At 49.6% G+C, this 22,053-nt stretch overlaps 1 protein-coding gene and 1 long non-coding RNA gene across 2 annotated transcripts in view; one reads left to right on the plus strand and one right to left on the minus strand.

Moving 5' to 3' along the window:
• Positions 1–451: 451 nt before the first annotated feature.
• SOX9 (SRY-box transcription factor 9) lies at positions 452–5,865 on the minus strand. The gene is made up of 3 exons (XM_003276087.4): positions 5,056–5,865; positions 3,904–4,157; positions 452–3,318 (listed from the first exon to the last, which is right to left on the minus strand). Exons 1-3 carry the CDS (start codon positions 5,484–5,486, stop codon positions 2,471–2,473), a joined length of 1,533 nt encoding a protein of 510 aa, XP_003276135.1. The 5' UTR covers positions 5,487–5,865; the 3' UTR covers positions 452–2,470.
• A 4,991-nt stretch (positions 5,866–10,856) lies between these two features.
• Positions 10,857–22,053, plus strand: part of LOC100593508 — a 45,274-nt gene continuing 34,077 nt past the window's right edge. The window contains exons 1-2 of the long non-coding RNA XR_004033297.1: positions 10,857–11,018; positions 12,640–12,838. This is a non-coding gene — a long non-coding RNA (uncharacterized LOC100593508). The remainder of the gene's footprint in view (positions 11,019–12,639; positions 12,839–22,053) is intronic.

The raw sequence follows: 22,053 nt of genomic DNA on the forward strand, positions 1-22,053 counted from the left end.
TTTAAATGGATACTCCATTTCTTGGGTATGTGTTCATAGGAACAGAAAGTTTGCCATATTAAAACCAGATAAGCAAGTCACCCCTCTGGCATTCTGTCTACTGACGAGCTCCTGATTTCAGGTCTAATATTCCCTGTGACCTCCGCAAGGGACAGCTTTTGCCCTGAAGCATGAGGTCATGAAAACCACAACAAACATTTTTGCCAGAGCGAGCAACTACTGACATGTAATTTTCTGTGTGATCTATTGGAGTGGCACTTTTCAAGATTTTTCTGCCTAGGTTTTTGGGAGATGCACAGTCTTTTCTTCAGCGTGTGTTCTAGGATTGCCAAAGGTGCTGATAAAAAACAAAAACATCACAGGGATCAACACTCCACAATGTCTTTTGTGCTCAAATTTGCCAAATCATCCAACGGGAGAACTGGGTGAATAAATCCACAGGGCCACTTTCTTTTTAATGCAATGTATATTTATTGTAAACAATAATATACAAAAAAAAAAGAGAAAGAAAAAGGGAAAGGTAAGTTTCACGGAGAGAACAAAAGGTTTGGGGCTGGGAGGGAAACAAGTGAAACAAACAAAACACGAACACAAACCAAACCTTTTACCTAAAGACAAAATATGATTTAAATGCCAGGTTTCTTAAGTTACAGAAATATCTTTTTAAAAAGATCCGCTTTTATACAGAAATTGAAAGATGCCATATTATGAGTGCTTTAAGATTTTATTCTACTGACTTCTAAAACTGTTAATATATCTTTTTTTAAATAAAAAAAGTTTGCTGTCTTTTTTAAAAAGCAATCCTCAAACTCTCTAGCCACAGCAGTAATTAAGATTAAGGTCTGTCAGTGGGCTGATCCCCTCCAGGTAGCCTCCCTCACTCCAAGAGAAGATGCAGAGAAATATCAATGACACATGCTTGCATTGTTTTTGTGTCAAAACACACACACACACACACACACACACACACACACAAATATAGGGCAGCCCAAAGGTCTGTGGCAGAAAACACTGCAAATGACTCAGTGATACACTACATTTGCAATCTCTCATTTATACAAAAAGAGAAACAAGTTTCCAGTTTGTTTTCAACAAAAACAACAAAGAAAAAAGGGATGGACAAAAAGGCATTTATACAAATCTAGGGTGAGGAATCCAAAGAAACTTGCTTTTAATAATAAAAAAAGATTAAAGAGATAAATAAAAAAAACTGGTTACAGTTAAGAACATAATTTAACAGATGACCATACCCTTTGAGGAAGGCTCCAACAACCTATTTTAAAGAAGGTAAAATTGAAGAAAAAAAAAAAAAGAAGTTTTTTTTTTTTTGTTTTAATTAAAACCTCTCCTTACAAGATAAATAATTTTAGCACGGGGAATGTCTTGAAGGTTAACTGCTGGTGTTCAGAGAGGCACAGGTGACAGAGCGAGCAGGCATCTGCCTTCCACATGGGGCCCAGGCAGGCAACCAGGGGCAGTGTGCTCGGGCACTTACTGGCTGCTGAAACATTCCCAGAACAGATTTCATTTCCTTTGCTTGCCTTTTACGTCTTTAAGACTGCAGTGAACAAGCAAAGGCAGGAGGAAATGCACTAAAAGAAGAGTGCAAATGTTTCCCAGCAGCACGGTTTTAAGGCTCAAGGTGTTTTTCTGTTGTTTAAAAAAAATATATACGATAAAGCTTACCAAATGCTTCTCTAGACTAGTGTTTACTCCCATAATTGCAAAATAAGGCCTTTATTTTTTTTAAGGCAGCTCCTCCTTGAATCGCAAAGCCTGAGGAATTAAGCAAAGTTAACCCCCAAAACTGATCACATAACACAATTCTGTTTTTAAATGTTAATACAACAGGATTTTTTTTTCTTTTTGTAAGAGAACGCAAATCTGTACAAAAATACTCTGGTTGCAAGAAAAGCTAGGGCACACTGTTCAACTAAGAGTAGTTTAGCTGTTGGAAAAATAAGAGCATTTAATTTTATCTAAAAATATGTATAAATCCCCTCAAAATGGTAATGAATCATACACAGTACATACTAAAAATATTTAAAATAGAGAATATTCCTCACAGAGGACTTTTTTCTTTAATTACTGCTAAAAAAATAATTACAAAGTCCAAACAGGCAGAGAGATTTAGCACACTGATCACACGATTCTCCATCATCCTCTACGCTTGCTCTGAAGAGGGTTTAAAAAGTCCAGTTTCTCGCTGATTTCGCTGCTCCATTTAGCCAAGGTTGGCCTGGCCACTGATTGGCCACAAGTGGGTAATGCGCTTGGATAGGTCATGTTTGTGTCTTGGAAATTTGGGTACGAGTTGCCTTTAGCTTAAATGTCTTTAAGGAAGAAGAAGAAGAAGAAAAAAAATAAAAAAACAAAAAAACAAATGTCCAAAGGGAATTCTGGTTGGTCCTCTTTCTTCGGTTATTTTTAGGATCATTTCGGCCATCTTCGCCCTTCGTGGGAGGCCTCCTCAAGGTCGAGTGAGCTGTGTGTAGACGGGTTGTTCCCAGTGCTGGGGGCTGTGGGTCTGCGGGATGGAAGGGACCCCAGAGGTGTCGGCGATGGGGGTGTACATGGGGCGCTGGGCGGGGTTCATGTAGGTGAAGGTGGAGTAGAGGCCGGTGCCCTGGCCCGCCGCGTGGCTGTAGTAGGAGCTGGAGTTCTGGTGGTCGGTGTAGTCGTACTGTGAGCGGGTGATGGGCGGGTAAGAGGGGCTGTAGTGCGGGAGGTTGAAGGGGCTGTAGGCGATCTGCTGGGGCGAGTGCTGCTGCTGCTCGCTGTAGTGGCTGGGACTCAGCTGCTCCGTCTTGATGTGCGTTCGCTGGGACTGGCCCGGCTCGCTGCTCAGCGTGGTCAGCGTGTGCGCCTGTGGCTGCTGCGGGGGCGCGGCCGGCTGCTGCGGGGGCGCTGCCTGCGGCTGGGGGGGCGCCTGCGGGGCCGGCGGGGCCTGTGGGGGCTGCTGCGGGGGCGGCGGCGGCGGCGCCTGCTGCTTGGACATCCACACGTGGCCCGCGCTCGCCGGGGTGGCCGCAGTGCTGCTGATGCCGTAGCTGCCCGTGTAGGTGACCTGGCCGTGCGTGGCCGGCACCCCCGGGTGGCCGTTGGGCGGCAGGTACTGGTCAAACTCGTTGACGTCGAAGGTCTCGATGTTGGAGATAACGTCGCTGCTCAGCTCGCCGATGTCCACGTCGCGGAAGTCGATGGGGGGCTGTCTGCCCCCCTCTGGCAAGGGGCGCCCCTCTCGCTTCAGGTCAGCCTTGCCCGGCTGCACGTCGGTTTTGGGGGTTGTGGGTGGGGTCGGTGGGCCCTGGGATTGCCCTGCGGACAATAAAAGAACAAGCACGGGAAAATCAACAAGGGCCGTGCAGACGCCCTAGTCTTAGGCACCCTCCAGGGACCCTCCCTTGCTGCTAAAGTGTAGTAAGGGCCCGCACCCGCGCGGGAGGTGCGCTGCACCGGAGATAAGTCGCCCAATGATTAACCCGCTGGTACACACTGGACAGCCTCCTTTTATCAGGAGAGGGTCTGGGGCCCAGAGGGTCCGGAAGACCAAATTGCTACTTGTGTAAGAGCCCTGTGTGTGCTTTTGGGGTGGCGGACCAGAAAAGAAAGGGGAGGTCTTGTAAGGCTGTAAGGCCATTTTACCTCCCAATAAAAAAGTTAATCTCTTCGGATGCTGGGATTGAGTTGGTGTGTGTGTGTGTGTGTGTGCGCGTGTGCGCGCGCGCGCTGTTTGGGTGCCTCTTAGGCTCCGGGTAGAGAGGGGAGCGAGACAGGCGCAAAGGGTAGTGTGTCCCTCCCGGGAAGCATAAAGTCCCCAAGAAGAATCTCCCAGGCGGAGGGCAGGGGGTGTGCCAGGCGGGACCGGGGTGGCTGGTCCGGCGGGGCCGAGGGGCGACTCACCCGAGTGCTCGCCGGGGGAGTGCACTTCGCTCATGCCCGAGGAGGAGTGAGGCGAGTCGGCCTGCAGCGCCTTGAAGATGGCGTTGGGGGAGATGTGCGTCTGCTCCGTGGCCTCCTCTGCCTCCGCCTGCCCGTTCTTCACCGACTTCCTCCGCCGCGGCTGGTACTTGTAATCCGGGTGGTCCTTCTTGTGCTGCACGCGCAGCCGCTCCGCCTCCTCCACGAAGGGCCGCTTCTCGCTCTCGTTCAGAAGTCTGCTCGGGGCGGGGCGGGGGTCACAGAGAAAAAGAGGAAGAGGGGTCAGTGAAATCCACCAAACTGTCAGGTCGGCTGGGAGGAGGCGGCGACCCAGACCACTCGGCTTCCTCTGCACACAACTCCATCTTCCCTCCTGCCTGCAACCACAGCTCATAACTTTTCTTAAAAATAAATAAATAAGTTCCTGCAGTCTGACCTGAGCGGTCACTCCCCGCCCCCTCCCCCCCTCCCCCCCTCCCCTTCTATTTCTATTTTGGAAACGCTGGAGATGAAAACGACTCCTGCTGCTGCCCCCTAACCGCCTTTGCTGCTCGACTTACCGCCCCCAACCCCAAAAGCCTTTAAAAACTTTCCCCCAAAGTACTTAAGCTGCAAGAAGCTCCCCAATTCTCACCCCCCCATATACTCCCAACTATTTCCAGTAGCCTCCCTCCTCCTGCCTCCCAATTCCTGCCAAGGGTCTCCCTCCAACCTCGGTTTCTCCCTTGCCCCATCTCCGTGGGTGTAGTGGGGCTGCACGAGAGTGCAGTTTTAAGAGGCGGGGTTGAGGGGAGGCAAGCTTCACTTCCCCGCCCCGATTGAGCTTCCAGGCGACGGGAGAGCAGGCTGGCAGCCCCCTCCTTCCGTCTCCCACCAGTCTTCGTCCATCCTCCAGCTACCTCCCCCACCCCTTCCACTTACCAACCCCCTCCTCCGCGTCCCCGCGAGCAGCCCAAGAACTTTGTCAAACTCTGAGCCACAGTTACACCCCGTTCCCACTCCCACGCCCATCCCGCCGGCTCCCGGAACGGCAACTCCCGGGCGATGGGAGGCGGGGCGGGGCAAGTCAGCCCTGGCCAGCGCCCCCAGCCGCCGCGATGCCCACCCTGCCGCGCCGCCCCCGCCGGGCCCTACCTCCAGAGCTTGCCCAGCGTCTTGCTGAGCTCGGCGTTGTGCAAGTGCGGGTACTGGTCCGCGAGCTTCCTGCGCGCCGCCTGCGCCCACACCATGAAGGCGTTCATGGGCCGCTTGACGTGCGGCTTGTTCTTGCTGGAGCCGTTGACGCGCACCGGCATGGGCACCAGCGTCCAGTCGTAGCCCTTGAGCACCTGGCTGACCGCCTCGCGGATGCACACGGGGAACTTGTCCTCCTCGCTCTCCTTCTTCAGGTCGGGCTCGCCCTTGGGGAACGTGTTCTCCTGGGGCCGCGTGTTCTCGGTGTCCGAGCCGGAGCCCGACGGGCAGGGCGAGCCCGCGGAGTCCTCGGACATGGTGGGGCTGGGGGCGCCGGACAGGCCCTTCTCCTGCTCGTCGGTCATCTTCATGAAGGGGTCCAGGAGATTCATACGCGGGCCCGGGGCAGGGGGCTGGTGGCCGGGAAAGGCGAGAAGCCGCGGCGGCTCGGGGACTCGAGGCGCGGGCTCCTCTCCCCTCGGCTGCCCGGATGCGGAGCGAGCGGCTCCTGGGGAGGCTGGCGCGTCGGCCGGCTACCGCGGCAAGCACTTAGGAAGGCGCGGGGTGGCCAGTCCGCAGCTGCCCGCTCCAAGTGGGGGGAAGCGAATTGGAGAGGAGGAGGAGGGGAGGAAGAAGAGCAAAAGTGGGGGAGCTTGCACCCCTTCTCTTCTCCTCCTGCAAAGAAAAGTTTCCGGGGTTGAAATTGGCGAGTCTCCGCGCCACTGAAGTTTCCAGTCAGTTTCGAGCTCCGCTCTCCGCTCTCCAACTCCCAGCCCAGGGTCTCTTTAATAAATACTCCGCCTCACCTTAGAGCCACCCGCCAATCACAGCACAGCAGTCTCAGGGTTGGCAGGCAGCTGATTGGACCCGATTTTGGGGAGGGAGGAGGATTGTGGCACTGGGCTGGGTGACGAGACGGGAGGGGAGGAGAGGGGAGGGGAGCGCAGCCAAAGGGTGGACGGTCGGGTAGGGGGGGCGGGGGGTGCTGCGGGGAAGGCGGGGGACCCGGGACTTCCAAGTGTGTAAGTTTGTCGTACTCTCGGAATGCCAGAATTTTAGTGCCTTCTCCGCGCGAATCTTTATGTGTGTGTGTGTGCGCAAGTGTGTGTGTCTGGACTCGGATCTACCCCCACCTCCGACATTTCTTTTCACTGCTCTCTCCGCGGCACCGGGGACTTAGCTGGAGTTTGCAGTATTCGAAAAGCAGCCGCTTCTTAATGCGTAGCCGAGTTTACGCGCCTGGAGCGAGCCTGCCTGCCTGCCTGCAAAAGTGCTTAGAAATAGTCTTTTGAAGCAAATGTTTTGGTGACTCAACGCCCGCTGTTCCTCCGTAATAATCCATATAAATAGATTAACATGCTCGGGTTCGCCGGGGCTGGTGCGGCTGGTCAGGATTCTGCTGCGCTTTTGCAAAGGGAGTCAATGGAAAGCAAAGCTAAGTCCCCGCGAAGGTTGGCAGCGGCGGCCGTGGCCACGCAGGAGCCCGGCGCTCTCGGGGCCGCCCCGCGCCACACCGACCTTGAGCTCTGACAAGTCCTTCTCCAGCCCCCTCTACCCGCGACCCTGCCGATGCTCCTCAGTAACAGGGCTACTGCTCTGACGTTTTGGTCTTTGCCTCCTGGCCGAGTCAAAAACGTCAGCCGAGTCGCCCTGTCTGGGGAGAGTTTGCTAACTGCTCTGGCTTTGAGAGATCGAAGTTTGCCAATGCAGCTGTCCCGGGCCGCGAGGCCCAGGCCGGTCACTTGGTTTGTAAAAGACCAAACAAATGGGCACCATCGCAGACAAAACTCTCCACTCTGGCGGAGTCGTGCTGCTTGCCTGCTTTTGCTGGCATTTACTAAACACCTGAAGGGGTGAAGCGCCGGTGCTTCTGACTCTAGTCCGGTCGGTTCAGACCTGCATATAGTTGGGAGTTCTGGGGGAGGCATTGGTGGTGTCTCTCATGTATTTCAAGTGTGATTTGAGCACAACCTTTGTGTTCACACGAAATGCTTAGAGCCAGGTTGGGTAAGTGCGGAGCTATCTGCTCTGGGACAGAAGAAAAGTCTTGGTCGCTTGCGGGTTCCGTGCTTTCAGAATGCCAAATAAACGCACGACATTGGGAAACTCTTAATTTTAAACTCCCCGCCCCCCCCCACCCGACTTTTGGGCTCTTGCAAAAATTCGCCTCTAATTAAATTATTGTTATGGTGAATCGGCCCACATCATATTAAAAACTTGTTTTTTTCCCCTTTCTAATTTGCAAAGTGAGGACACTATCACAAGATCCAAATCGATGTCCTTCCGGGAGAATTTTTTAAGATCTTGTTTTCTCTCGTTGTCTTCGGAAGAAGCCCGACATTTCTTATAGGAAATGGAACTCTTCATAAGGTAGTAAGTTACAGCCTTGTTCAACGGCATTTTTTCTTTTTAACGAATGTAACTTCTTCAAATGGGATGTTTCTGGTGCCCTATAGCTCGTTTACAAATTTAAGAGATTTGCATACAATAGTTTCGTATCCAGGGCTCTGTGATTACTTTCAGAAAGTGTAAGAACAGCATCGTCCTTTCCTAGGAGAAAAAAGTCCGCGTAGTGTGGACCTATTTCTGTGTCCTGGATAGAAGGGCATTGTGTGTACAGCATAGCTGTGTAATTCTCAGACACCTGATTCAGGAGACTCGGAGACCATCGGGCAGACATTTTAGCCAGGTCGTCTGCACTTAGTTGTATTATATTGTAATTACCATGTTTGCTGAAATAAAGTCAATGAAGAGGGCTATGACTTTAAGATATTTTGGAATATTTCACTAAATATGTGTCAAGATATATACGTATATGTATAAATATACTTTTAATGCAATTATGCAATAAGATACTAATATGTAGAGTTTTACATCATAAACGACTGGGATTTATACATTTCCCGTTGATTTGATGCAAGCATTTTTGAATTTTACATCTTCCTGAAAACTTACGATGAACAGGCGACTTAAAAATGGACTGCAGTTTTTATATGTATCCAGAGGGGGCGCCAAAAGCCCAGAAACTGTTTCCAACTCCGAGAACCAAGGAAAACTTGGATGGTGGTGGCTGGGGGTGGTGTGTTCCACTCAATCTGGACTGCTTTGCTGCTGAGATTTATATTTGCAGGAATTCCTACGCGATATTCCCTCCCGTGCGGATCCACCTCTGCGCAGCTCAGTGAGGGAACTTGTGTCTGTAGAGAACCGGGTTAAAAAAGAGCACTTGAGATGCCAGCCGTTTCTATTCTGCGCAGAATTTGGGGACTGAGGCCAGGAGAAGGCCTCTATCCCCCAGGTGCCAAGCGTTGCCACAGTCAGGCCAAGTCTAGCGCGTGGCGCTGTCAGTTCGCGAGTGGCTCGGTCCTGCATTTCTGCAGGGGCCTCCCGGTGTCCACTCCCCTTTCCCCATTCAGGGGCTCCATTCGCTTCGTTGTGTCTTTCTCAGGTCGCCCCGACCCCTCCTCCCTGACCTGGGAAGACGCGCGCAGTCCCTGACCAGAGGACCTCAGACACAGGTAGAAGGAAAGGAACCCGCTCCTGATGTTCAGGTTACAGATCTGGAAACTAAGGCTGTTGACCCAGTATTAGCTAGAGCATTTAGCCAGGGGCGAAACGAGCCAGGGTCCTCCATCTGATGCGGTGAGGGAGGTCAAGAGGCAGGAGACGGAGGGCGCTTCTCCGTGTTCGGGACGTGCTTTCGGATACCCGCTCTTGAGCAAGCGCCGCGAGGTCTGCCGCCGGGAGCGGAGACACAGAGGTGCGAGTGGCTCCCCAGGGAAGCCCTCGGGAAACCGAGGTCTGGGATCTCCCCCTTTCCCGCTCTTGCACGTCCCGGGCCGGCGCCGGGCTCAATTTCCCCAGCGGGGGCCGCCAATCTCTCCTCCGCGTCTACGCGGGAGCTGAGACCGGAGCCCAGAGTTTCTGGCGCAGGGCGAGTTTCGCGCAAACACTCAGTGCCCAGGAGGCGGGTGAGGGATGCGAGCGGATGGGGTTCTTTTTACCTGGCGAATTAAGGACCACAACCTCCTTATCCAAACTTCCTTAGCGAAAGTGGGGACGGTGTTTAAATCCGTTTTCAGTAGGGACGCTTTTCTGTCCTTAGGGAAAGTTTGGTGGGGTGAGCAGCGGGGTCCCCCAAATATCTCAGCCTCGGGCAATGTTCTCATTAGAGGTGATGGGAGAAGGGGTTACTCCTTGTCCATTCCAGTTCCCCGGGCCGGGTCCCTTGCAGGTAGAAGACTCCAGTCCCTGGAGGGACAGGTCCCCGTGTCCCGGGCTCCCAGCCGCTCCTGTAATTAGTACTTTTCGCTGGGCTTGGAGAGTGTTTATCGTCCGCTCTTCACGCCGGACACGAGTTTCTTGTGGAAGGGAGCGGCCGGTAAGCCAGTCTCAGGACTGGCGCTGGGCTGGACAGCAACAGCTAAGGGGAAAAGGAAAGTACCAGATAGCGTCGTAGGTGCGCAAAAAGTATCTGTTGACTGACCGAATAGATGTCACCTGTGGACATGTTGCCCGAGTGAGTGCATGTTCCATCACAGCCGCCAGACCTTCCAGCGACAGTTGCGAACACGCGATGCGTGTGCATTCCTGCGTGTGTATTTCTCCCCACACGGGAGCCCGACTTTGGGAAGTTGTCCGGCATGTGCCACCCAGGGCTGTGGAATCCCGACCCCCCTAAAACTGCAGACCAAGAGGCACGTTTCAGTTTTCTTCCCTTTCCTGTTTTCGAAAAAAAAAGAAAGATGAGGTGGACGGGAGGTGTCGGGTGAGGGGGCGCGAACCTCCAGTCTGCCCTGGTGACCTGGCTGGGTCTGGGGGCGTCGGGCGGCTGTAACACAGCAGGGCGCCCGGGGGGTACGGACCGGAGCCCAAGCCAGAGACCAGACAAGCTGGCTAGTCGTGGAGCTGCGGAGCCGAGCAGGGAAAAAGGAGGAGTGGGAGTGGAAGGCCCCAGTCCCAAAGGGATTGCGCTCCCAAAGGGAGTGTGCTGTTTATTCATTCTGGGTTTTCTGAAAGTATCTGTCCTTAGCAGTGGCCCCGGGGAGCCGCGCGTCATGCAGATTCCCTCAACTCATCCCTAGAACGCCCTGCGGAAAATTTCCTAGGCCATCTCTTCCCCCTAACGCCCACTCCCACTATTTTAAAAAGTCTTTCAGGCATTTTTAGCTGAAGGTGATTTTGCCTTGGTGATTTAAAAGTAAAGATAAAGTAAGCGCTCAACGCAGTGGTGCCTCCTTTGCGACATACTCGGCCGGGGTCACTTCGGCCCCAAGAGCTTCCTCCGCACCAGCACCTGCTCCTCCCCCTCGATCACCTTTCAGTTTAGGTCTATGCAGTCTCAGGTACCGACCAAAGACAGCCGAGATTCTCAGGATGGTTTTGTGGGGTTTCCCTAGGGGAGGGCAGGCTCAATGGCGATGATTTCATCTCAGCCTGGAGGGATTCTAACCAGCGCTTCCCTCTAAGAGATCCTATTGGGTGGGTGATTATTCCGGATCTTAATCAGCGAAAATGTCCCCATCAAGCCACGGAAATAGAGGACATGCTTGTAAGGTACAATTTCGAAGGTAAGGGTCAGAGTTAAAGACCAATTATCCTGTCTTCCCTGCGATCCTTTCCGTCTCAACAGGACCCGGGAAGTCCCGGGCAAAGCACATCTCCCTGGCTCCTGCAAGCTACAGCTTCACCCAACTTCGTGTTGGGCTCCGTTTTGGTTTTGGAGCGGCGTGAGGGAATCTCGGGGGCTAGGTCGACTGCCACTGACCTGAGCTCCGGACTCAGGGGGCAGCGCGTCCTGTCCCAAGGGCCTCCCGCCCCCGGGAAGGCCAAGGTCGTGAGGTCAGACCCCAACTTTTGGGCTTCCGCGAGAGTAAAGCCCCCGGATGGTCCTTGGAGCTGTGACGTCACAAAAAGTGCTTGGGGTAGGCGGACCCACGGCTTTGTTAAACAGCCCAGGGGCTTCGAGGAGGAGTGGGGGCCCAAAGCAACTCAGGGACCCGTTGAGCTTCCTGCTTTGTCATTGTTTATTTCAAATTAATTTCATGGTGCCTGTCGCTGACTGCAAAGCTGCAGGAGAGACAGGCTGCCCTCGGGGTCTCTCCCAGCCTGGATAGGCAGACCAGGGATTTTTGAGAAAGCAGAGATTTTTGGTTTTCTTTTCTTTTCTTTTCTTTTCTTTTCTTTTCTTTTCTTCTTTTCTTTTCTTTTTTTCTTTTCTTTTCTTTTTTTTCTTTTCTTTTCTTTTCTTTCTTTCTTTTCCTTCCTTCTCTTTCTTTCTTTCTTTCTTTCTTTCTTTCTTTCTTTCTTTCTTTCTTTCTTTCTTCTCCTTTCTCTCTGTGCCATCTTTCTCCCAAGGTCCTTTCTCTCACTATTGTAAAAGGAAGAAGTGGAATAGTAAATGTCTTCTTTTTCTGTCTTCAGCCTTTTGTTTTCCGGATGGGTTGTGAAATTTGGACTGGCCTAGGAGAGGACAGTGTTTTTGGATCCTCCCCCCTTCCAAACCATTAAGACCCAGAAAATATAACAGTGTTCCTGTCACTATCTTTTGGATCACATGTGTTTACTTCAATGAGAAAGGGCAGGTTGTTTTCTTCCGCAGAGTTCTAGGACTGGAACCTGTTATTTTTTCTTCCCTAGTTTCCAGGTTGGCTAAAATGTGAGGGAAGTCCTGACAAAACGCAGTCAGAAGGCATCAACTGTATCACAGAAACTGATCCCCCTTGAGGTCCCCCTAAAGCTCGCCAAACTGTCAGCTTTGGTTGGCAAAAGAAGACTATTTGTCTCATCTGCCTTAATATCCACAGGCAAAGCAAAGACAGATAAACAGTTACTAGTATAATTTAGGGGTAGGGTCACTATAGATTCAAGTATATGGGCATTTAATCTTTCCCCTAAATACTCATTTTCTTGGAGCAGTGGAGACATCTCATAGGTTGAGATGTTTTCCTCAGCAGCCAGGAGAAAAGGTGGTGTCTGACCATGACTGAGGGGTTGATACCATACCTGGAAGGTGTGCTTTCTACCATATGATGATTGGACAGAAAGGCAGAGTGGGTTTGCTCAGATATTCCGCCCAGGCATTCACCCCATCCCCACGCCTCCAGGGTCCACTTCTCCCCAGGGACCTGGCTCTAGAGTTTTCCTAGGGAGCTCCCAGTAGAGCATTAGTTTGAACCCCAACTATATTAAATATATGCGGTATCATGGGCGGCAAAGCAGGCGGTCGTGGATGCTTGCAAATTTGCAAAGCATAGACCAACATGAGGCTGGGCAGGGATTGGGGGAATGGGGTGGCTACATCTAAATGTTTCTAGGACTCCAGATGACGGAGTAGAGTTCTGGGTAGAGGAAGTACAATGTGGTGGAGACACCATGTCCTTTCCATCCTGTCTTTCCCTGTCACTTGTCATGTCTCTCCCATTTAGCCCAACGTCAAATCATTCTGATTTTTGAATAAATCAATTCAGTGAATATTGCTTGAGGGCTGACAACGTGCCTAAACTTCTGAAGGAGACAAGATTTGGTCTCTGCTATTGTCTCCAGGTCTGGTTTCCAACAGAATCCAGCCTCTGTCCATGTGAACTCTGCTCTGTCCTCTGGGCTCATAATGTTCTGAGACTCTCTCTTGCTGCCTGTTTCATGGATTCCCCCTCTATTTCCCTGAGATGACTCACAGGTCACAGAAAGCTGCCTCCCATCCTTGCGGCTCCATCAAGGTGCTTTGGAGGCAGGTAAAGCACAGGTAAGGACTGGCACCCCAAACTCCGGGCTCGATGGCAGACTCAGTCCCATCTCTTTCCTCTTGGCCCCAGGAGCCCTGCTGATGCTGTGTTGCCCTTTGACTGGGCCATCTTCTTTCCCTGCCCTCGCCCCTTCTTGGTCCAAGCCCAGAAATGCCTTGTAGTGTGTGGCACGCTTCACTCTGGCTTTGGAGGACATCTGCCAACCAGCACAGTGGTGATGACAGTTTCCAGATGATTTTCCAGGAGCAAAGAAATGTTCTGGGGGAGGAGAGAGTGGCATTGGCCAAACACTGAGTGGGCTGAACATTGTGGTTCCGGAAGAGGCCCAGGGAGGTGGAGTTTCATGAGGCTCAAAGATTTCTTTTTCCCCTTTAGATTCTGCCTAAAGCAAAAGTCACTAATTGCTTTGTATTTTCCTGGCACTTAAATGGTCCTCTGGTTTCTGACTCTCCTCCAGGAACTTAGGTTTGAGGAAAGCAGGGCTTCAGGGTGGTATCAGCAGGGACATTTGCCTCTAAGCTCACCTTCCTCAGTTCGGCTAGGCCCAAGGCCTACTTCAGCCAACTCTTGGGTTATTATAGGATCCTCAGCCAAGTGGACTGCACAGTCTGGGCAGAGGATAGAATACAAACTCACCTATTCCCTTCTCCTGTCTCTGGGATTTGCCACTCCAAATTCACTTCTGCTCGAAGCATTTTGATATTTAGTCAGGGAAACCAGGAAGTGCTAGTGAAGTTGTTTTGGAGACTTAAGAATGGGTTCAGGCCAGGCACAGTGGCTCACGCCCATATTACCAGCACTTTGGGAGCCTGAGGGGGACGAATCACTTGTGGTCAGGAGTTCGAGACCAGCCTGGCCATCGTGGTGAAACCCGGTCTCTACTAAAAATACAAAAATTAGCCAGGCGTGGTGGCACATGCCTGTAATCCCAGCTACTCAGGAGGCTGAGGTAGGAGAATTGCTTGAACCCGGGAGGCAGAGATTGCAGTGAGCTAAGGTTGTGCCATTGCACTCCAGCCTGGGCAACAGAGTGAGAATCTATCTCTAAATAAATAAATAAAATAAAATAAAATAATGAGTGCAGAGAAAAGATTCAGTTCTCGATTCTGAAAAATCTTGGATTTATGTGCTGACTTATACCTCATCTTCACTTTTCTTTTTCATATACTAGGAAGGCTTTCTTTCAGTCCTTTCTTGCAACTCTCCTTTTCAGGGAAAGGTGTCTGTCCCAGATAAAAGCTGCCCGCACCTATCTTACCTTGGGAAAGATGTGAGGCTTATTCAGACTATGGAGTAAATGACTACTAAGGCTTCATATGTTCTCATTCTAAGAGGCAATGAGACTTAAATAAGGGGTAGAGATCTAGTTTAAATGCTAACCCCTCTGTGAAAATTTGAGGACTCCCCAGGAAAAGCTATTGGCTCCCATCTCTGTGTTTTTATAACATTTTGTTCAGGCCTCTATTGTGCATATAGGGTCCACAGCTGAAATGTGATCTCCTCAAGGAAAAGCACGTAGTGTTATCCTCTTTGTATCCTCAGTCTGTGTACCACATAGAATCTGCTGAATAAATGTTCATGTAGGGAATGAATGCTAAAATATAGCCAAAGCAATGAATACCTAATGGTAGAATTTCAGCCATTAGGCACATGGTGGGACATCTTGATCACTTAGATGGAATGTCCTTAAAGCTCCCTTTGAAGTGTGTCTGGCAGATGGCTCCTTATGCCACTTACAAGGGAATCTGTCCTTGTCTTGGCACCTTCATATAAATTTCCTACCCTCTGATTTTTTTTTTTTTTTTTTTTTTGAGAGAGGGTCTCATTCCCATCGCCCAGGCTAGAGTGCAATGGTGTGATTTCAGCTCACTGCAACTGTGACTTCTTGAGCTTAGGTGGCCCTCCCACTTCAGTCTCCTTAGTAGCTGGGACTACAGGTGTGCACCACTATGCTCTGCTAATTTTTTGTATTTTTAGTAGAGATGGGGTCTCACTATGTTGCCCAGGCTGGTCCCGAACTCCTGGGCTCAAGTGATCCTCCTGCCTGGGCCTCCCAAAGTGCTAGGATTATAGGCATGAGCCACCGTGCCTGGCCTTGACTTCCTTCCATAAGAAAGAGTGTTGTAGATCTCCTTTGGAGAATATTTGGAATGATGGATATAAAGCTTTCAGACTGCAAGCTTTATACATTTCTGGCCTGGATTTACAGGTTTTGAGAAAACAATCAAACCGCAAACTGAAATCATTATTAACATATCAGAACCTCTAAAACCCCCAGACCTTGCTGCCCAAATAGACAATGAAAATAATTTTTCTTCTTCCTGGTTTTTTTGCTTGCTTTTCTAAGTTCAAAGCACAGCCCTTTCACAGATGAGCCCTGGTGGTGGTGTGGCTGACTGGTGAATGAATGGTGGGCGGAAATGGTGGTTGTGGGGAGTTGGTGCCTAGGAGACAATTATGACCTGGTCTTTCTCTGCAGCTCCTCTTGGGAAGGCATTTTCTTCTTTCTGCAAACCGTGCTGCTGTTTGTTTGGAGAAGGAGAGCTGTGGGTATGGAATTAGCGGGTGTCATGTGGGCTGCACGTGTGGCTGGAGCTACCTGAAATCTGTAGGCTAATCACTCCCAGATGGCCCCAGGGACTGCAGTCCCCAGAGCCCCAGAAGCACAAATCCCTTCCCAGGCCCTCCTGTAGAAGGGGAGGGGTGGGAGTTAAAGGGGAAGCGAGAATGGCAGTGAGTGTACACGGTGTGTGTTGTCTGTATCATTCGTGCCTCTGACCCTGCATCCTCTGACCCGGGGCATTGAAGAAACAAAATCACCCGCCACTACTTTTGCCCCTAATCCAAACTGTGATTTATTTGGAAGAAGAAGGAGGAGGAGTAGGAAGAGGTGAAAAGGAAAATGAGGACAGGAGGAGGAGAGAAACATTAGCTTCAGGAACTGTTGCATTGGCTTGGGGGTGGGGAAGGATGGGCGGGGTTCATTTCAACAGCTATTTACTTAGTTATTAAATGTCAAAAGTGCCGTAGCTTTTTGCTGCTTCTGGGTGAAACCTGTTGCTCAGATGGGTGGGGTGATGCACTGAGGGGTCACTGGAGAGGCACTCTCTTCCAGCCCGTGGGCAGCCACCACATGTAGGAAGTGTGGGGTGTCAGCTTGGGGAGGAGAAGCCTTGGTTTTGGCCCCCTGTCTGTTTAGAGCCTGTATTCTCTCTGTTTTGTCAGCTTCCACCCACAACTGTGGCCTCTATGCCTCTCCCCTGCAACCAGCCTTTGCCTGGACTCAGTGATCACAGCTCTACGCAGTCTCCCCTGAATAAACACCCATTCGCACACTGCACCATCACTCATTGACGTGGGGGAATCCTGGGAGGACACGCCTATTCATTCTCTCCCTCTGTCTCTCTCATACACACACGCGACACTCCAAAGCACACATACTCATTTGCTCTTGTTCCTTCTCAAATGATTCCATCACTAATACACATTCCTTGCTGCCGCTTCCTGCTTTCGCTTTTGAAGTGCCGTTCCATCCACTCCTCAGCTCTATTCCCTGCATATCTCTAGGAGGCTGTGAGGGGAAGGAATTATTCTCTTTGTTTTCCACCTAAAGAAGCGGAAGCTCTGGCAATAGCCGGCTGCTTGCTCAAGGTGACACAGTTAATGGAGAGGCAGATCTCTGGATGCTGCGTCTCAGGGGCCACGCCTGCCTTCCCCGCCGCCGCGTGCATACACAGAATTCCTCATGCTGCTGCTATCACGGAACTCAGGGTACAGGTGCACCCCGCAAGCCCACTCCTCCACAGTCTTCTTGTTCTCCCTGTGCTCTTGTTCACTCTTTTTTGCATCACGTGGAGAGACTGGGACTCCACTGTTTTATGAAGTGCATCTCTGATTTTATCTCCTCCCTTCTCCCCTAATCAGGGTTTGGCTGCCTTTGTCTCCGAGGAGCAGAGAACAAAGTGTGACTTGAACCATGCACATCAAACGTGTCCTCCATTTGTTTAATTTCCTTTTCATGAGACTCTTTTCCCGGGTTTGTAGGAATGGTGTGTGGGTTGAGTTTGTTTCACAGCGATCGTTACTTTATTTTACTCTGCTATGTGTTGGGATTTCTTTCTTCTCTATGGGATGTGGCAGCCTTTTTATATCTTGATCCAGATTTTCAAAATCATTTTACTCTATGAGGCAGAAATTGGATGCCACCACCCTCTTACACCTGGAAGAGTCCTCATCATTTTGGAAGCGCAGGGCCCTCTATTATTACCCTGTCCTTTTTCTGCTCCTGGAGGCATTTCTTTTTTTTTTTTTTTTTTTTTTTTTTTTTTTTTTTGAGACGAAATCTCGCTCTGTCACCCAAGCTGGAGTGCTGGAGTGCAGTGGCGCCATCTCAGCTGACTGCAACATCCGCCTCCCAGGTTCAAGCGAGTCTCCTGTCTCAGCCTCCTGAGTAGCTGGTATTACAAGCGCACGCCACCACGCCTGACTAATTTTTGTATTTTTAGTAGAGATGGGGTTTCACCATGTTTGCCAGGTTGGTCTCGAACTCCTGACCTCAGACCTCAGGTGATCTGCCCGCCTCGGCCTCCCAAAGTGCCGGGATTACAGGTGTGAGCCACCATGCCCGGCCTGACTTTTCCTAATAAAAGGCAGTGCTTGCACAGCCCTTCGTATGAGCTTGGTAATCTGCTAAGAGCTTTACCTGGATATATTACCTTGTGTGCCCCCAGGAACCTTTTGTGGTGGTTCTTATTCTTTTCCTCATTTTACAGACGGGAAAGATGGGGTGGAGAGTGGTTAATTCACTTGACTCAAATCTCACAGCTGTAGGTGTTAAGGGGTAAAAACCAACACTAACAACAACAATGAAACAATAAAATAATAGCTACCAAATTTTGGAAGCTTGTTATGTAAAAACTCAATACAAACTGGGATGGGCTACCCTGTTATCATCTCTGTTCCACATCGGGGAAAACTGTTTACCATGGCCTTGTTTCTTTCTGGCCTTGCCTTGTTTTCTTTGGACTACAGGTTTTGTGGGGCAATGTTAGTTCACATTTAGAGATGGCAGTCCCTGAGCCAGGTTGTCAATGGAAGAGAGTGGGTTAGAAAGGAAGAGGGGCTGCTGAGAATTTCTTTTTTGAGACAGAGTCTTGCACTGTCACCAGGCTGGAGTGCAGTGGCGCAATCTCAGCTCACTGCAACCTCCGCCTCCCGGGTTCAAGTGATTCTCGTGCCTCAGTCTCCCGAATAGCTGGGACTGCAGGCACGTGCCACCATGCCTGGCTAAGTTGTGTGTGTGTGTGTGTGTGTGTGTGTGTGTATATATATATATATATATATATATGTATTTTTTTTTTTTTTTGTAGAGATGGGGCTTCACCATGTTGGCCAGGCTGCTCTCGAACTCCTGACCTCAGGTGATCCACCCGTCTTGGCCTCCCAAAGTGCTGGGATTACAGGTGTGGGCCACTGTGCCCTGGCTGCTGAGAATTTCTGAATCTCCGTAGTTGTCTTGCATTTTGCATAGGCCATAGCAGGTGTGATACCCAAGTGGTTTCTTCTGTTATCTGCATCTCCATTGCTTCAAGCTGTTTGCTCTTGTGTCCATTCTCCCCATCTTCCCAGAGTTCCCAATTGTCCCCTAATGCTGAAGGACCATGTACAAGAAGGGCACATTCTTTTTGGGGGAAATTGAGGTTAGAACTCTCTGGTTCAAGCCAGGTCTGAATGATAACACATTTCCTTGGTACAGCAAACACTGGTGCTGAAAACTTGCTTATGCAGAACAGGTGGGAAGAGGGTTGCTATATGCTCCTTTAAGGAAAAAAGAGGGCAAAACACAGGGTGGGTGGTTATGACTTGCTGAAAACCATGAGGTAGATAGGGTTAGGGTTCCCTGAGTATTTTGGTGTCCTTTCCATTGTTCTTTAACTGTTTTCTCCATGAAAGAGCCAGATTCCAATTCAATTGGGGTTAGTCTTTTAATTTTTGGCAATTATTCCTGTATAATTGGTTAGAGAATGGAATGGATGGGGTGAGGGCATTGCTAAGAATTGACTCCAGTGAATATAGACAGAATGAGGACAGGGGATTTCATGAGAATGACAAAGATCAGTCAGTTCAAGAATATATTTTATTGACTTTTCCTGAGCTCAGGCCCCTTTCCGGGGAGCTAGGAAGGCTGAGGGGAGTGGGGGGCAAGAACAATGAAAAATTTGAACGTTAAAACTCCTGCCTTGGGAAGTGTCCAGTGTGTTCTAACAATGACAGCATGCTCTTTAAAAAGCAGTGCACATTCATTCCACAAACATTTCTTGAACGGCTAGGAGAGGCCTGGCTGCGTGCTATCCAACTACCCAAATTTACCAACCCAAGGGCAACTTCATTCTTAATTCAGCATGTCAGGCAGTGGTGCTTTTCTAGCTAAAGCCCTTGTCTGTGTGGCCCTTTGCAAACAAATGCCACTTTTGGGACCTGATGAGGAAAAGAGAAAGCAACACATTCATGCCACATAGCTGGACATTCGCGGATGCCTTCCCTGTTTCTGACACTTGGTCATAGCTGTGTTCTAAGTCTGTGGTCACAAAGGTTTCCATGGATATTTTAAAGTGCTTTGTGTGTCGGAAACTGTGAATAAAAAGGTAAGGGGGGAAAGGCTAAGCAGCAAGCTCACCCAAACCCTAAACCTCAGACTCTTGGAAGGAATCAGCTGCATAAAACAGTCCCAAACTGCAAACATGCCGTCAGCCAGGACGACGAAGGAGACGTTTCCAGAGACTGGTGGTTCTGCAGTCTCTGGTGGCCTTGGCTGCACACAAGTCCACACTGAAGAGTGGAGATCCTTTTTAAGTTTCGGAAAGCAAAGCACTTTCTCCCTGCCGCACCCCTTAACTTGCTCCCTTCTGATGGTCCTGGTCTTCTCTCCAGGGTGCTCCTGGCTGACCCCAGGGCTCACACCAGCCTCCCTTTGACAGTGGCCACCTCTCCTGCCAGCTCTTATCTGGGAGAGCAGGAATCTTACCTTTCAGATTCCCCACAGTTTCTGAAAGAAGGTATTGTTATTTTCTCCAAACTGCCCAGGTTAGGAACAAAGGCGGATTCTGGATCTTCTTTAAGCGGGATGGAATGGAATTGGCATTCCTTTAAAATGGCTTGTTATTACAGCTGATTTCTGCTAACAATTACCTAACAATATAGAAAGAGGATCTGACTCCTTTAGGGTGTTGTTGAGTTTTGCCTTTCTCATTTTCTTTTTTGCGGAGCCTTAAAAAAATTCGTGTGTTGCTGGAGTTTAGATTTAGACAGGTCTAGTATATTTATATCAATGATGTGTAAATCCTACTAGGTAAATTATTATTTTATAAAAATGTGTGTGTGTTTGCTTCCCAGAGAAGAGAAAATGGGATATTTTATTTCCTTTGGTAGTCAAGTTGTCTCTTCTTGAGAACAGAATTTTGTAGGAAAAAGGATGAGTTGCTGAATTTTGAAAACGTGTCTATGAAGAGTATGATGAGATGGTTTGTTTCACAAGTGGGCTCTGTATTTTTTATTATTTGATTTGAGCAAATGCGTTGCACAAAACTGATACTCAACAGATACTTGTTGAAAAGAATTGTGCCTGCTTTGCTTGATATGCTGAAGTAGAAGGAAGTCCCTGCTCTGTGCTGGAATGGGAGATTGGAGGGTTGAAGACTGTCCTGCAACAAAGACTGGGCAGATGGGTAGGGCATTTGGTTAAACCTAAAACCCAATTTTTGTCAATACGGTATAACCTCCATAGATCTTTCAGGGAGTAATTCTAAATCAGGAGTGCCTTAGACCAAAAATGTGACCTCTGTGTTTCTATAACTATGTTAATATGACCTGTAAAACAGTTCACTTCTCAACAAGTCAGTTTCCTCATATTTAAAATGAGAAGTTGTCTTGAGTTTCTAAAGATGTTTAGGCTGCATTGTCTTGGGCCTGCTCAGGATTTTGACCTCTGAGATAAAAGCTGGATTTAAAAAGCCAATCCAAGCCAAACACCTGGCATTATTAGCATTGTTATTCCATCAGATCTGTTTGTTTGATAAAGAAGCTGGGGATGGAATTGGTGGTGCCTTAAATACCCTAGCTTGGTGCAGAGGTAAGATACTCTGTCCGGGCGCGGTGGCTCATGCCTATAATCCCAGCACTTTGAGAAGCCAAGGCGGGCAGATCATGAGGTCAAGAGATCGAGACCATCCTGGCCAACATGGTGAAACCCCATCTCTACTAAAATTACAAAAATTAGCTGGGCATGGTGGCGCGCTTGTAGTCCCAACTACTCGAGAGGCTGAGGCAGGAGAATCACTTGAACCCGGGATGTGGAGGTTGCAGTGAGCCAAGATCATGCCATTGCACTCCAGCCTGGGCCACAGGGTGAGACTCCATCTCAAAAAAAAAAAAAAAAAAAAGATTCTCCTTAAATATCCTTGCACCCTGACAGCCTGACATACGTCAGGAGCTCAGTAGACAATCAAAAATTCCCTGAATACCAGAAGATTTGGCTGTTTGGGGTTGAGTGGAAGCTGCCTTGGGAGTTAAGATGGGCTGTAGCTTTTCAGAGGCAATTTGTCAGGAGGACTCATGTCCACATCATATTCTTCATAATGTGTGCCTCATACCAAATACATACAATCCCTCCAACCCCCCCCCCCACTTTTTTTTAGAGACAGAGTCTCACTATGTTGCCCAGGCTGGCCTAATGTTCCTGGGCTCAAGTGATCCTCCTGCCTTAGCTGCCCGAGTAGCTGGGACTACAGGCACACGAGACACCAGCTACCAGAATCTCTTTTTGATGAGGATGGATTTATGGCAGATAGATAGGTTTTTGTTTGTTTCAACCAAAACTAGATGTCACCTTCCCCTTTCACCCTATGTTCCCACCTTCTTCTCTCCCTCTTGCAGGCCCCACACATTGATTTTAATTTTCAACACTTAGCACCTGACTTAGTGATCTAAGATCACTGACTCAGAAAACAGGAAAGGTCAGTCTGCCTAACACCTCACCCAGCGTCCTGGGATTAGCATCCAAAACAAACAGATCAGAGATGGGATGCAGACTCTCAAGAGATGATTCCCACGTGTGAGAAAGCCCAGGAGAAGTGGATGGCGGATGGTGTTTCTCAAGCTCGCTAACGTCACTCAAGTTCGTGATCCAAGGCTTCACCCTACTGGGGTTGGGGGGTTG

The sequence above is a fragment of the Nomascus leucogenys genome, chromosome 14 (genome assembly GCF_006542625.1).
Source record: "Nomascus leucogenys isolate Asia chromosome 14, Asia_NLE_v1, whole genome shotgun sequence".
Lineage (NCBI taxonomy): Eukaryota > Metazoa > Chordata > Mammalia > Primates > Hylobatidae > Nomascus > Nomascus leucogenys.